The sequence below is a fragment of the Mirounga leonina genome, unplaced genomic scaffold, assembly GCF_011800145.1.
Source record: "Mirounga leonina isolate KUSES-001 unplaced genomic scaffold, KU_Mleo_1.0 Mir_129, whole genome shotgun sequence".
Taxonomy (NCBI): domain Eukaryota; kingdom Metazoa; phylum Chordata; class Mammalia; order Carnivora; family Phocidae; genus Mirounga; species Mirounga leonina.
The window spans coordinates 21,162,777-21,178,571 of record NW_023270323.1 but is presented as its reverse complement, the minus strand read 5'-3'; the positions used below and the strand labels follow the sequence as shown (position 1 = coordinate 21,178,571).

Genomic DNA, 15,795 nt, shown 5'->3' with positions numbered 1-15,795 from the left:
ATTTGTCTTTCTCTGACTGACTTATTTTGTTTAGCCTAATACTCTCTAGCTCCATCTATGTCATTGCAAATGGGAAGATTTCATTCTTTTTTGTGGCTGAGTACAATACAAAATATCTGCGGATATCTTCAACTTACTATTTATTTCTTCAAACACAAGAAACAATTATTTCAAAGTCTGTGTCTGATAATCCCAATATTTTAAGTCTTTGTGGATCTGGAACTTTTGCTCCATTGGTTCTTATGCATTGCTCAGTGTTTTCTTTGTGCATGAATATCTTTGATTAAGTGTTGTGTTGTACTTAACAGAATTATTCATAGGAATTTGAAGCCTAGGATGGAGGTAATTTCTTTTAGAGAAAACATAGTCATTTCTGCCAAGTCCTGGCAGTGCAGTTTATCTGGGATCAACTTAATCCAGGTTTAAGGCTTGAGATTCCCTAGACCACTCAGGCAATTCAAACCCAGACTGTAAGATCTATGAGGACTACTTAACTTTTGGTTATTCTCACGCTGAGGATATAGCCCTTTGAAGTCCCAGCTTATTAGTGGAGAGTTTTCTGTTAGATTCCTTTCCCACCTTGTATGTGCTCTTGGCTTTGATTTATTTTCCCTCTGCCATGTGAGTCTGTCAAAATGAAAGTTTTAGGTTTTTTAAGATTGAGAAATATACTCCCAGCCAAAAGGTATTTATACTTCTTTACCTCACTAAGATACCCATTTTCCTATCATTGTTAACTTGCTAAACTGTCAAATCTTCATTGCTCCTGAGGCTTTTTTGTTTTTTAATTCAGCATTTTTAGTTGTTTTTAGTGAGAGGTTGATCCAAAAACCTAGCCCTGGGATTGAAAGAGAAAATTAGTTTATTTGCATTGACTGAAGTGAGATTAGCAAGTTGAGTAGTATAGATGACATTTGGCTATATTAATCTGGAGGGGAGGGCCAGCCTGGTGATAAAGATTTGCATGTCTAGAAGATAGGTGATAGATGAAACAAAGTTAGATAAATGAGATAAAAGATGAGATGAGTCCATTAGGGTGAGTAATGAGTGAGAAGGGAAGTGCTAAAACAAAAACCTGAGCAATACTAATAGTTAAGGAATAGTAGAGAGGAGCAAGTATTGGTAAAAGAGACTGAGGGCCGAGAGGCAAGAGGAAAACATCTGTGGGAGGGTCTGGGGAGTGGGTAGCATTGTTAGAAGCTGCTGAGATGTCAAATAAGATAGAGCAGAAATGTACCTTTGGGAACATGGACATCATTGATGACCTTGGGGAGAGCAGTTGTGTATAGTGGTTGCCTCAGAATCCATATTGCAGTGAGAGGAACGTGTTAGAAATGGGAAAATAGAATAGTAGAGAAAACTCATGCAACGAATTTGGAGAAGTCGGGGGAGAAAGGTAAATAGGAACTGGAGGTTGACGGGGAATGTTTTTTATCCTCTTAAATTTTTTGTTGACATATGAAACATTTTTCAAACATACAGAAAACAGTAAGAAATAGTGTAACAAACCCTTGTGCACCAATCGGCCAATTCTATTAAACGTTTACATTTTGCTATACATGTTTTAGATTTTTAAGAAAGAAAACACAGAGTTAAGACCTGTGTATATAACTCATTCTCTGTAAAACTATAACTATAACAAAGTCTTTGTAGAACTGTTATTCTGCCTTCCTTCTCTAAGATTACTGTATTTTGATTTTGTTTTCCCATTCAATGAGTGTTTTTATACTTTTTAAAAAAGATTTATTTATTTTAGGGGCGCCTGGGCGGCTCAATCAGTTAAGCATCTGCCTTCGGCTCAGGTCATGATCTCAGAGTCCTGGGATCGAGCCCCGCTTTGGGTTCCTTGCTCAGTGGGGAGCCTGCTTCTCCCTCTGTGCTCTCTCTCTCTCTCAAATAAATAAATAAAATCTTTTTTTTAAAAAAAAGGCTTGAGATTCCCTAGACCACTCAGGCAATTCAAACCCAGACTATAAGATCTATGAGGACTACTTAACTTTTGGTTATTCTCACGCTGAGGATAAAGATTTTATTTATTTTAAAGAGAGAGGCTGCATGAGTAGGGAGAGGGGCAGAGGGAGAGGGAGAAGATCCCAAGCAGACTCCCCGCTGAGCGTGGAGCCCAATGTGAGGCTCAATCTCACAACCCTCAGATCATGGCCTAAGCTGAAATCAGGAGTTGGGCACTTACCCGACTGAGCTACCCAAGTGCCCCTGTTTTTATACTTTTAACATGTATTTGTGTGATTCTGCACACACACACACACACACACACATCATATATTAATAAACCATATATAGCATTATTTTGCATGTTCTCAAACTAGATAAAAAGCATCCTTCTGAATATAACTTTACAACTTGCTGTTTTTTATCCAACATTATGTTTTTGAGATTTATCCATGTTGGTACATATTACTCTAGTTTATTCTTTTTTTTTTTTTTTTTTAAAGATTTCATCCATTTATTTGAGAGAGAGAAAGAGGGACAGAGAGCACGAGAGGGAAGGGGATCAGAGGGAGAAGCAGACCCCCCGCTGAGCAGGAAGCCCGATGTGGGACTCGCTCCCGGGACTCCTGGATCATGACTTGAGCTGAAGGCAGTCGCTTAACCAACTGAGCCACCCAGGCGCCCTCTAGTTTATTCATTTTAAGTGCTATATATATATATCTATTTTTTTTTTTTTTAAGATTTTATTTATTTATTTGACAGAGAGAGAAGGAACACAAACAGGGGGAGTGAGAGTGGGAGAAGCAGTCTTCCCACTGAGCAGGGAGCCCAATGCGGGGCTCAATCCCAGGATCCCGGGACCATGACCTGAGCCGAAGGCAGACGCTTAACGACTGAGCCACCCAGGCGCCCCTTAAGTGCTATGTTTTATTCAGTAGTATGAATATTCTATGATCTTTTTTTTTTAAGATTTTATTTATTTATTTGAGAGAAAGAGCGTGCACACAAGCAAGGGGGAGGGGCAGAGGGAGAGAGAGGAGATTCCTGCTGAGCAGGGAACCTGACACTGGGCTCCATCCCAGGACCCCAAGATCACAAACCAAGCTGAAGGCAGAAGGCTCAAGCCACCCAGGTGCCCTTATGATCTTTTTTTTTTACTGAGTTGACAGGCTGTATCTGTTTTTGCTAATATAAACTATTGTTGCGAATGGTCTTTATGTGTCTACTTGTATATGAAGTTTCTCTACACTGTATACCTACAAATAGAATTACACTTTTTTCATCTTTACCACATTGCCAAATGGCTTTCTTAAGTGGTTTTATCAGTTTGTATATCTATCAACAGTGTTTTTAAGTTTCTTTTTCTTCACATTCTTGTCAGTCTTTGCTTGCCAGTTTGATGGGTGTGAGATGGTATCTCATTGAGATTTTCACTTTTCATTTCGTAAACTAATGAGATTAAGCATATTTTCATGGGAGTTTACGCCCTGATTTTGTTGATTTGTCTTTTACCCCTCTGAATTAGCTGCTTGCCCATTTTAGTGTAAGATTGTTTTTCCTTTTCCAGTTGATTACTGAGAGTGTGTATTCTGGATACTAATCCTTTGTGAATTATTCATGTTTAAATTATTTTCTTCTAGTTTGTTTATAGTGTTTCTATTAAAGTTTAAAATTTTAACATAACACATATATTGGCTTTTTTTAAAGATTGCATTTTCTTTTTTTAAAATATTTTATTTACTGATTTATTTGAGAGAGAGCGTGCACAAGCAGGGGGAGGGGCAGAGGGACAAGCAGACTCCCCACTGAGCACTGAGCCTGATGTGGGGCTCGATCCCGGGACCCTGAGATCATGACCTAAGCCGAAGTCAGATGCTTAACCAACTGAGCCACCCAGGTGCCCCCATATATTGGCTTTTTAAAAAGAGTTAATGCTTTTGTGTCTTATTTTAAAAATTTCTCTCTACCTCAAGGTTGTAAAGAATGTTTTCATCATTTTCTTTTACTAAAGGCTTTGCAGTTGTCTTTTACATTTAATTAATATGGATTTTGCATTTGAATGATGGTATAAGATTTGTAATCAAACATCCATATGTGTGAAGGGCTGTTTCTGAGTTCTCTGTTCTGTTACATTTGTCTCACTCTGCGCTAAAACCACACTTTCTTGATTACTAAACCTCATAATATCTCTTATCTATTAGAATATAGGAAAAATCTTTTATATTGTCTACTTCCCGGATCCAATTCCAGCATTAGATACCAGCAGGGTATTTGAGAATTCAACTCAGTTCTGACACTGTCTACCCACAGATAGCATCAGATTCCATAGGTTGAGGGTTTAGTCCTACAAAACTGCCCTCCACCCTCCCCCTTAGGATGCCAGGCACAAGCCCCAGGCTGTTACCTATGCTTCTGACCTACCTCACAGAATTCAGGGAAACACGTTTACCGGTTTATTAAAGGATTTGAATCAACAGCCGGATGAAGAGCTACATAGAGGGAGGTCCTGAACAAAGGAGCTCCTGTCCTCGCAAAGCTTGGGTCCCAGCTCAATGACACATGGAAGCATTCTGGTTCCCCAAGTGTGGAGGCTCTCTGAAAAGGAGCAAAAAACTGTCCTCTTGGTTGTTTATGGAGTCTTCATTAAAAATTTTGATTGACTAAGTCATTGGCCATTAGCTGATTCAACCTGTAGGTTCTCCCCCCTCCCTGGAGGTGGGGAGAGTTCTTCGGGGCACTGAAAGTTCCAACCCTATAGTCACATGGCTGGTCCTACTGGCAGCCAGTGCCCACCCTTGAGTGGGGTCCCAAAATCACCTTCATTAATAAATAGCAAGATACCCATTTCACCTTTGTGGCTCTGAAGGGTTTTCAGGAACTGTGGATGAAGATCAAATATAACTGAGAAATATATTTTGATCATCTGGATGAATTCTGAAGCCCTCTTCTCAATTGCCTTAACACGCCTTTTCCTTTTGTTCTTCCATTTGAATGAAATTTGTTCACTAATTAAGTTCTATATATTAAATATAAGTGTGTGTGTGTGTATGTATATATATATGTATATATATATATATTTTTTTTTTTAAGTAACCTCTGAGCCCAGTGTGGATCTCAACCTTACCAACCCCAAGATCAAGAGTCACATGCTCTACCGATGAGCCAACCCTCCCCATTGGAATTTTTTTGGAAATATATTGGGTTTACAGATTAAGGAGAATTGTCATCTTCATGCATTGACTTTTCCCATTCATGAACCCAGGTCTATCTCTTAATTCAGATCTTCCTTCAGATCTTTGAGTCATGTTTTATCATTTTGAGCAAAAGATGTTACACCTTTTTTATTAGATTGATTCCTAGGCATCTTACCATTTTTGTTACCATATGAATGGGATCTTTTTCTTTTACATTCTCAAACTGGTCACTACTTGATTTTTGTATGTTGATCTTGTGTCCAACCACCTTATTAAACCATTAGTTCTTTTTTTTTAAAGATTTTATTTATTTATTTGACAGAGAGAGGGACACAAGCAGGGGGAGTGGGAAAGGGAGAAGCAGGCTTCCCGCCGAGCAAGGAGCCCAATGCAGGGCTCGATCCCAGGACCCTGAGATCATGACCCGAGCCGAAGGCAGTCGCTTAACCGACTGAGCCACCCAGGCGACCCTAAACCATTAGTTCTAACTGGGCTTTCTGTGTAGATAATCATATTTTCTGCTTATAAAAGTAATCATTTTGGGGCGCCTGCGTGGCTCAGTCGTTGGATGTCTGCCTTTGGCTTGGGTCATGATCCCAGGGTCCTGGGATCAAGCCCCACATCGGGCTCACTGCTCAGCGGGAGGCCTGCTTCTCCCTCTCCCACTCCCTTTCTTGTGTTCCCTCTCTCGCTGTCTCTCTCTCTGTCAAATAAATAAAATCTTTAAAAAAAAAAGTAATCATTTTTCTTCCTTTTCAATTCTTACACCACTTTTCTTTTTTGTCTTATTGCACTAATTAGAATCTTTAATACAGTGTTGAATGTTGCTGGCTTTAATAAGAATACTGATGTCTCACCATTAAATTTGATTTTTGCTAAGAGTTTTTATCATGAATGAATCTTGAATTTTAGTGAATTTTTTTCTATATCTATGGAGATCATCAGATTATTTTTCTCCTTTAATCTGTGAGGGTCTTTTCTTTAAAAAGAGAGACTGCAACCAATATAAGCAAGTTGAGAAGAGGGAGATACAGGAGAGAGAGAGGATGATCAATCAGTGATACATAATACCTAAAAAGGGAGGAAGGAATGGAATCCAGAATAGGGGTAGGAGTTGGCTTTTAAGATAGGAAAAGAAGCACATCTTCCATCATAATGGGGAAGGCATAGGTGGAGATATAGGTCCTTTTTCAGAGACGTTGAATTGAAAATAGAGTCATATGCTAAGAGTGAAAGAGGAGGACACAGTTGAGAATTATGGAGAAGGTAAAAAGTCTTTTGGAGAATAGGAGAGTTAGTTGACTGTTGTAATTAGGAAGATTTCCAGGCAGGGATAAAAGCCCCATTGAGGGTTTTCACTGTGATTTTACAGTACTGCACACAGCTTGATGAAGTGATTCTGTCCCCCCATTCCCCATACTCCGCTGCCTAGGTGTGATAGAGAAAAAAAACAAGCAGTTAATTTTTCACAGGGTTGTGTGTTTTCCAGGAAGTTACTATGAAAAGACAGTAAGACAAGAGAACTTAGTTTATTATCTCCAGAGTGAAGAAATGAAGATCTATATAGTCTAAGCTAGATAGGGAAGGAAGTAAAGACAGAGGCGTTCCTAAAAAGGAAGAAAGAAGACTTGTTGATGGTTTGAAAGTCTCAGGGAAGTCATAGAATACTTGAGCGGAAAAGATGGGAGGTTTTTGTAATGGAGTAAGAATTCTCTCTGATGATGAGGCCAAGAACTGAGAAGTCCAGGTATTAAATGGATTGTCACTGAAATCAAGAGGGACAGCAGGAAGTAGAGAAAGATTTTGAGCTAGATGCCAGCAATGCTTTCAGTGAATGGAGTAGTGACCACAGTTTTGTTACATAACTGCAATTAGGAGTGGTAAGATGGTATGGGCAGATGGCCTGATCCTCAAGGAAACAGGCGATTTTGTGAGAAGGCAGAGGAACTATGGTCTCTGGAAAGTACACTGGGCTGGGAGGATCATAGATTCCACATTCTGACTCAGATACATGGGATTGAGAGCATGAACTGCCTGCACTTTAGAATGTTACAAGGTAAGGCAACTTCTTTATTTTTTTTTTAAAGATTATATATTTATTTATTTGACAGAGAGCACAAGCAGGGGGAGCAGCAGAGGGAGACAGAGAAGCAGGCTCCCTGATGAGCAGGGAGCCCAATGTGGGGCTTGATCCCAGGTCCTGAGATCATGACCTGAGGTGAAGGCAGGCGCTTAACTGACTGAGCCACCCAGGCACTGAAGGCAGCTTCTTTAAAGAAAAAAACATTTCGGGGCACCTGGATGGCTCAGTTGGTTAAGCAGCTGCCTTCGCCTCAGGTCATGTTCCTGGGGTCCTGGGATCAAGCCCTGCATCAGGCTCCCTGCTCAGTGGGGAGTCTGCTTCTCCCTCTCCCTCTGCCCCTTCCCCTGCTTGTGTGCACTCTTTCTCTCTCCAAAATAAATGAATCTTAAAAAAAAATGAAGTGACTGAGGCTATAGTAGGTTTTATTAATATTTGGGAGTTTGGGGTAGCATCTTGAAAGAGTTTGAAAGGAGATTAAGCATTCTAAGATGAGAAAATGGAAGTGCGTAGGTGATTAGCGAGGTATATATTTTCAGAGGTGACCAAGGAAAACAGAATTTTAAGGCAGGGTAGAATTAGCTAGTCTTTAGGATTGCTAAGTTCTAATGGCTCCTTGTAACTGATGGTGGACTTCAAAGCTCTGGAATTCACTTTGCACATTGGAGGGAAGGCCTGCCAGTTATAGTGAGGGCTTTGACATTCTGTTTCCTCCAGAGCCTTCAGATGGTCCTAATGGCAGATCTTATTTAATCGAGATGTATGGCCCTGCATAAGAGACAGATACAGTGGTTCCTCCTTAGAAGGTGAGGATCCACATGTTTCAGCAGTATGAGGTAAGGAAGCCTCTAATTTGGGAGATCAGGACGGGTTAAATCAGAGATTTTAAAAGGAATCTGAAATATGCACCTTAAACATTTTATCTCAAGTTAAATGTAATAATTTGCATTGATTTGATATACTGATCTTTGGAGTTAGGGCCAGAACGTTTTCTTCAAATATGGGTGGACTGATAGGAGTTTTTCCATCATCTTCGTGCATCTTTATTACATCACATCTATAATACATCATGTAGGATTTGATCTTTGGCTTCTTTGAAGTGCAAGATCTTTATGGGTTTTTACAATTACTTTTTTTGTTTCTTAGGCTTGCATTACCCATATATAACAACAACTATTCTTAATGACTTGGCTTTCACTGAGTTTTGCCAAAGACTTAGTTTTTATAAAAAAAGCTCTATTATATAGTCATTCTCTCATATCTGTAGGGAATACACTCCAAGACCCCCAGTGGATGCCTGAAATCATAGTACCAAACCCTATATATACAGTGTTGTTTCCTATACTTACATACCTATGATAAAGTTTAATTTACAAATTAGGCACAATAAGAGATTAACGACAACTAATAATAGAACAACTGTAACAATATACTGTAATTAAAGTTACGTGAATGTGATCTTACTTTCTCTGTCTCTGAAAATGTGCTGTACTCACCTTGCTTCTTGTCATGACATGAAATGATAAAATAACTATGTGATGAGATGAAGTGAGGTAAATGATGTAGGCATTGTGACGTAGCATTAGGCTACTATTATTAACCTTCTGACACTAAATCAGGAGGAGGATCATCTGCTTCTGGACTGCACTCGATCACAGATAAGACCTCAGAAAGTGAAACTGCAGATAAGAGGGGACTATTATTTGACAATTTATATTATAGTTAATTAATAACTAGTGCAGATAGCATGGTAGATTTGTAAATTACAAAAGTAATTTACTCTTAGGTGCAATAATCTAGGCATGATCCATCAAAGAAAAAATTGATATGTGGGACTTATTTAACATTGAAAACTTCTCTACAAAACACTGTTAAGGTGCTTTAAAAAATAGTCTTTTTTTTTTTTTAAGTTTTATTTATTTAAGTGATCTCTACACTTGACATAGGGCTTGAACTCAGATGACCCCGGGCCAGGATCGACAGTTGTTATGCTCTTCCGACTGAGCCAGCCAGGCACCCCCAAAATAAAGTCTATTAATTAAAAAAAAAAACAACTGATTTTTGTAAACATAAAGCTCAATTAGTAGGAGTAAAAGTGTGGATGTACTATACAGAGGAACCTATTAACTGTGAACATCTAGTATCAATCATATTTTTAACAGGAAACAGATCCTTGGTTAAACTAGCACGCGGTAAAGTAGAGATCAGTTGGCGAGCTTTAAACCATGATAACAGTGTAAGCTGTAGTGTGGATGAAAGTACCCTATAGAATAGTATGTTGTAAGCAGAGATAGGAATAAATGGAGAACAGGAACCAGGAATGATAGGAAGCCTGAGAGTGGCCAGAGATCTGTAAGGAAAATGAAGAGAGAGTAGTTAGTGTGTTAGAAACCAAGGGAAAAGTAAGTTTCAGGAAAGAGACATCAAGATAGCAATGTCAGGTCCTTCTTAGAGATTAAGTAAAATATGGTTGATGCATTCAATGAATATTTAATAGTGACCTGATATTTATAGATCTGATATCTCTGTCTCTGCTGAGGACAGAGTAAGTCACTGTATCCTAGTAGGGCATTCACATTCCTGTCTTTATGAATTATAATCCAGTGGAGAAGACAGATAACAGCATAATAAAAGGAGCAGGCTTTTGTGAAAGCATGTAGCTGGTGATACTATCCTGGTCATCAGGTCTTGATGTTTAATCTGGGATCTAAAGAAAAATATGAGTTACTGAGGTGAGTGGATAGTTGAACAGAGGGGTCAAGAGATCATGAGAAAGAGCACACAGCTTGTGGCCTGTGGCCATCAGGAGTCAGAACAGGCTTTCTGCCTTGCTGTACTGAAGAAATGCTGAGCTTGGGATTTGTCTTTAAAAGTGTTTGGTGGAGGGATCCGGGTGACTCAGTCGGTTAAGCTTCTGACTCTTGATTTCTACTCAAGCTCAGGTCATGATCTCAGGGTCATGAGATTGAGCCTTGCCTGGGGCTCTGAGCTCAGCATGGAGTGGAGTCTGCTGGTCCCTCTCCCTCCCCCTTTGCTCCTCCCCTGCACGCAGGCATGTGCATGTCTCTGTCTCTGTCTCTCTTTAAAATAAATAAAATCTTAAAAAAAAAAAAAAAATCCCCCCCCCCCCCCCCCGGCCCCCCCCCCCCCCCCCCCCCCCCCCCCCCAGCAAAAAGTGTTTGGGGATTGAATTTTCCTTCAGGTTTTATCAGCCTTAACACTTCCATTTTACATTCTTTTCCCAGGTATAGTAGTGGAAGATTGTCTGATTTTGCTCCAAAACTTGTTAAAAAACAACAATTCCAATCAAAATTTTTTTAAAGAAGGCTCATATATTCAACGTATGAAACCTTGGTTTCATGTTGGAGATGAAAATTCTGGCTGGTCTGCACAGAAAGTGACTAATCTGCACGTAATGCTACAGGTATACTGTAGTTAGACATAAATGTGATAAGAATTTTGACAATGTTCCTTTCAAAGAAAATTGCTTGTGTTTGCTAAATTTAGGATGTTGAGTTGGTTTCAGATGGGCTTTAAAGAATCTTTTAATATGAAGATTTGCAGTTATGTTCAGAGATCCTCTGCCATTAACCTCTCCCCCAACTCCCATTGCATATACCCATCACTCAGCTTCAATAATTATTAACATCTGGCAATTTTGTTTCACCTTTTATTCCCCTTTCTTGTCCTGCTGGATTATTTTAAAGCAAATCCAAATATATAGTGTCCTGATGGGTTTTGCACCCAGAGAATAATAGGTTAGATTGTTGATTTGAATTTTTAAAATCTGATTTCTTCAATTAAGGTTTTAATGTTCAGAATACTACATTCGGCAAATAAATTCATTCAGTAAACATTTACTGGGAGCTATGCACTGGCTGCTAGGAAATGAATGATAATGTGCCTGCCCCCAAAGATTAATAATCTGTTTTAAATCCGATACGGGTTAAACTGACACATCACCTGTAATTTTATTTAAGCTTTATGGTGAAAGCTTAGTGGTGATGGATAGTAAAAGTGAAGACAGTAGGATCCCAAATGATTTCTCCATCAGAGAATATATGAAATTCTTTGAAGTATTTTACTTACTTATTCCTTTATTACTTCTCAATCCTTAAGTTTATACATTAGCCTCCCAACTTACTGACTCGCTGGTGATTCTTGTGGGTCTTCGAATATCTCTGAATTGTGCCTCCATCTCTGAAGTTGTTTTCCTCAAAACTAGATGGATAGTTTCTCTAGTAATTAGAGTCTGAATATTGCTGCATGCCTTGGGAGTTGGCTGTGTAGGGTTGATTGATAATTAGGGTGACCAGATGCCCCATTTTGCCAGGGTAGTATTCATTTTGTAATTACTGTAACAGTGTCCTCTTTCACTTCTAAACTGTCCCAATTTAGATAACAAATTATAGTTACCCTATATAGAATATACCTAAGAACAGGATGATATTTTATGGGAGCACATGGATAGAATCTTCCTTTTTTATACTCCCCCCTTTATCATTTCTATTTTCGTGTGTCGGTGTTACACATTTCAAGACTGTATTGGTTTTTTATACTTTCAAATTAGCATCCCAAGTAGTAAGCTTGATATCTTTGCCCAACACCACTTTCTTAATAAAGGAAATTCCTCTAGAAAAGTACCTTTCAAAATGTGATTAGACAGAGTGAAGGGATCTGGTGATGTGCAAAAAGTTATATAAATATCCTGCCAAGCAGTGAAAATTTAAAGTGCTGGAGGAGTCCATTCGTGTTTTATAGTTTAAGGTACTATGTAAGGAATTATTTTTGAATAAAATGTCACTGTTTAAAAAGTAAAGTAGTATTTTACCCAAAAAAATAAAGACTAGGGTACTGAATATCAACAAAAAAATTCTAGGTACATACTAAATTGTTTCTTTAAGTACTCTTGACTTACAAGAAGTGAATAAAATGTTGAAGAAAGTAAACTTCAAAATAAAGAAGCTGAGTTTAATTCACTTTAATATATTCTCCATCTCAAAAATTGAGTAGTTGATACATTCATGACTTCACAGGCCACAGGTTATCTTCTGCTTTTCAGTCGGTTCTAATGCTATTTCTTTGTAGCTTTATGTATGTTACTTATACTTCCAGTTCTTTATTATGCACCAAATGAAAATGCATCAAAAATGGTGGTAAATAGTCCTATTTGGATAGATAACATCCTAACTGGAACTAGTCATCATTGCATTTGAAGTCATGATTGATTTTTAAAATTCTCTAAGTTGAAATTGATGTGCTTAAGGATATTTATTCAGATTCTACAGATTAAATTTGGGGGAAGCATCGTCTCAAAAATTTTTTTAGTCATAAAACATTTTAATTTTGTCCTGAAATGATAGTGTTATGACTAGTTCTGCCTCCTCTTCCTACAGGCATGTATACCCTTGTAGACCATTTTTTGGACAGATACTGCCAGCTACTCTCAGAAAGCTCATTACCTTATGAGAGAATCCTTTTCATTTTGGGGTAATTCTAGTTATTAAAAACTTAATCCATATAATGGGTCAAAGTCTGCCTTGATGTAACTGCTACAAACTTCCCTTGTTTTGCTCTCTGGGAAAATACAAGTTCATTTCTTATGGTATTACATATTTGAATGTTGTTAATAAGTCTTCCTTTATTTTCTTATCCTTATATTAAGTATTCCCTCCTTCTTCAATCACCTTTTCCTACTTCTCTGTCATCTAGAAAATTGATAATGCTTTTTTTTACATCATCAATAAAGATACCCAACTGCTATTAGATGATATTAAGGAATTGTTGATTTTGTTAGGTACGGTAATCCTTTTTAGTTAGAGATGCATATAGAAATATTTATGGGAGAAATGACATCTAGCTTGGTATTTGCTTTAAATATATATATATTATCTGTGTGTATGTGTGTGTGTATTTTTTTTTTTCCCTTTCACGTAAGGATAAGAGGGGAATAAATTAAAAAAACAAAAAGCCATGGAGGCCTAACTGGAAAGGTCTAAGGATTTAAACCAATAGGTAATCCTAAAGCCTCTCTCTAGTGACATCAGTGTATTAATTAACCCTCTCTTTTTTTTTTTAAGGTTTTATTTATTTATTTGAGAGAGGAGAGAGAGAGAGCATGAGTGGGGGACGGCCAGGGGGAGAGGGAGAGGCAGACTCCCCGTTGAGCAGGGAGCCAACTCGGGGCTTGATCCCAGGACTCTGGGATCATGACCTGAGCCACTTGATTCCAGGACCCTGGGATCATGACCTGAGCCAAAGACAGACATCCAACCAACTGACCCACCCAGGCGCCCCTTAATCAACCCTCTTAATAAAGTATTATCACAAATTTCCCATTTGATCTTAATATATAAGGCTTTGTACACACATAGACCTATGAGTGTAGTTTTAAAATACAAGATACATATAAAATTATTTTGAAGATCTAACTGTGCTGAACATATTTGGGATGACATTTTTTATGTTTCTCAGATGTCGTGTTCAAGTTCAGACTACTCATAGAGCTATACGGATTTAATTAGCATTACAATCAGTGAGGCCAACCCCTTGCCTAATGCATAAATCTTGTACCCGGTAAATCTTCGGTTGTTAGTTTTAGTCTCTCTTTAAGTATCTCCAGTTGAAGGGGAATACATCACACCTCAAGCCACTCTGTTGTCAGATCTACTCTATAATTAGGTAGTTCATCTTTACTTTGATAAGAAATGTACCACCCTGTTCCTTATCCATTCATTCATTTATTGAATTTAAACTATGTTATAAATACTGGGGTCATTCTTTGGAATCCAAAAAATGACAGAGGCAGAGTGTGCTCTGGAAGTTCACAGTGGCCTGAAGGAGACATAGACATTCTTGTTCATATAGATAATTTCCCTCAAGACTTTTCAAATCTTTAAAAGACAAATGTTGTTTTCTCTCTCCTGCACAGCTTGTCCGTGTACTGGTGTCTCCCACCAACCCCCCTGGTGCTACCAGCAGCTGCCAGAAAGCTATGTTCCAGTGCGGCTTACTGCAGCAGCTTTGCACCATCCTCATGGCTACTGGAGTTCCTGCTGATATCCTCACTGAGGTAAACCACGTGGGGGCAGGGGCTACTCAGTGCAAGTTGAAATCGGGAATCCTAGGAAGAAGTAGATGTCAGCTAAAGGAAAAACAGTAAAAATTAACCATTTTTACATGTTAAATTCCTTATTGAGCCTCCTAAAACGTAATCAGCATAGTGATGACAGTATTCAGCCCCAAAGGTATACTCATTCCTCAAATTTAATAGTATATAAATAATGTGAAAGCTTACAGGATTTCTCATTAATTTTATTATATTCAGCAGGAATGCACAGTATGATTTATGTTTTCAATTTTGAGAACAGTATGACTTAGTCAAATAAGACTTGAGACTTAAGTAGTCTTACATATTCCTACAATTGTAAATTCTTTTTCCCTGATGTTTGGCATTTTTTGTTTCCTACCTAATAAGAAAAGGAAGTTAGTTTGAAGAAAAGAAAGGTTGAGTTTACTTAAACTATTTTTAAATTTTTCTCAAATTAACACATGCACCTTAAAAGAACAGATGATAATAAAATTTCTATTAACAGAAACCTCTATCTTTAGCCTTACTCCTCCCTGACTTAAGTCTTGCTTCCCCTTTGTATAACCCTCTCACTTTACTTTTTCTGTCACCCCAGTAATTTGTGTTTAAATCAGTAATCAGGGTTTATAATTTTATGACTATATAAATACTGTTCCCTGCTAAGCCAGAGCCCTAATATCTTTTTTAAATATCCCTTTCTCTTTCCTGAGTTGTAGTAGTGTTTTTTTCATCTTACTTATTTTCTGTGTGCCTACGTATTAGTATTATCACATGCTTAACATGTCATTTCCATCCCAGGCATTTTTCTTTCTGGGAGCCTTCCATCCATCTGCTCCAATATGGGCTGGTTATTCTCTCCTGTGCACATCTCTTGTCCTGGGACTTTTCACCAGCCCCCTAGGAGCTCTTGTTACTTTTCTCTTGACTTAAATCCCTTAGTTATCAGGCCATGTCTTTAACCGCCCCCCCCCAACCTTTTGGCTCATTATCTTAGTTTACTTAACTTCCTGAGAAAGGTAAATGGCAAGAGAATTTGTTCTTAGCTCTTTGATGTCATTCCTGTACTTTCAGAGTTATTCTGATGTTTGGCTGTGTATGGATTCAGAGTTGGAAATCATAACACTCAACTTTCAGAACATTATTTCAGTGCTGCCGTTAAAAAATCTGAAGCCATTTTTAATCTTTTTTTTTTTTTTAAAGATTTTATTTATTTGACAGAGAGAGATACAGCGAGAGAGGGAACACAAGCAGGGGGAGTGGGAGAGGGAGAAGCAGGCTTCCTGCTGAGCGGGGACCCCAATGCGGGACTTGATCCCAGGACCCTGGGATCATGACCTGAACTGAAGGCAGACGCTCAACGACTGAGCCACCCAGGCGCCCCTAATCTTAATCCTTTTTATGTAACCTTTTTTTCTCTAGAAACTTTTGGGATCTTCTCCTTCTTTCTCGTTTCCTGAAATATCCTGATGATGTGCAGTACT

At 38.4% G+C, this 15,795-nt stretch overlaps 1 protein-coding gene across 2 annotated transcripts in view; it reads left to right on the top strand.

Moving 5' to 3' along the window:
• Positions 1-15,795, top strand: part of USO1 (USO1 vesicle transport factor) — a 90,497-nt gene that overhangs the window by 50,189 nt on the left and 24,513 nt on the right. For both annotated transcript variants that reach the window (XM_035004784.1, XM_035004783.1), the window contains exons 9-10: positions 10,470-10,648; positions 14,156-14,296. In XM_035004784.1, the coding sequence (XP_034860675.1) occupies positions 10,470-10,648; positions 14,156-14,296 (320 nt within the window). The remainder of the gene's footprint in view (positions 1-10,469; positions 10,649-14,155; positions 14,297-15,795) is intronic.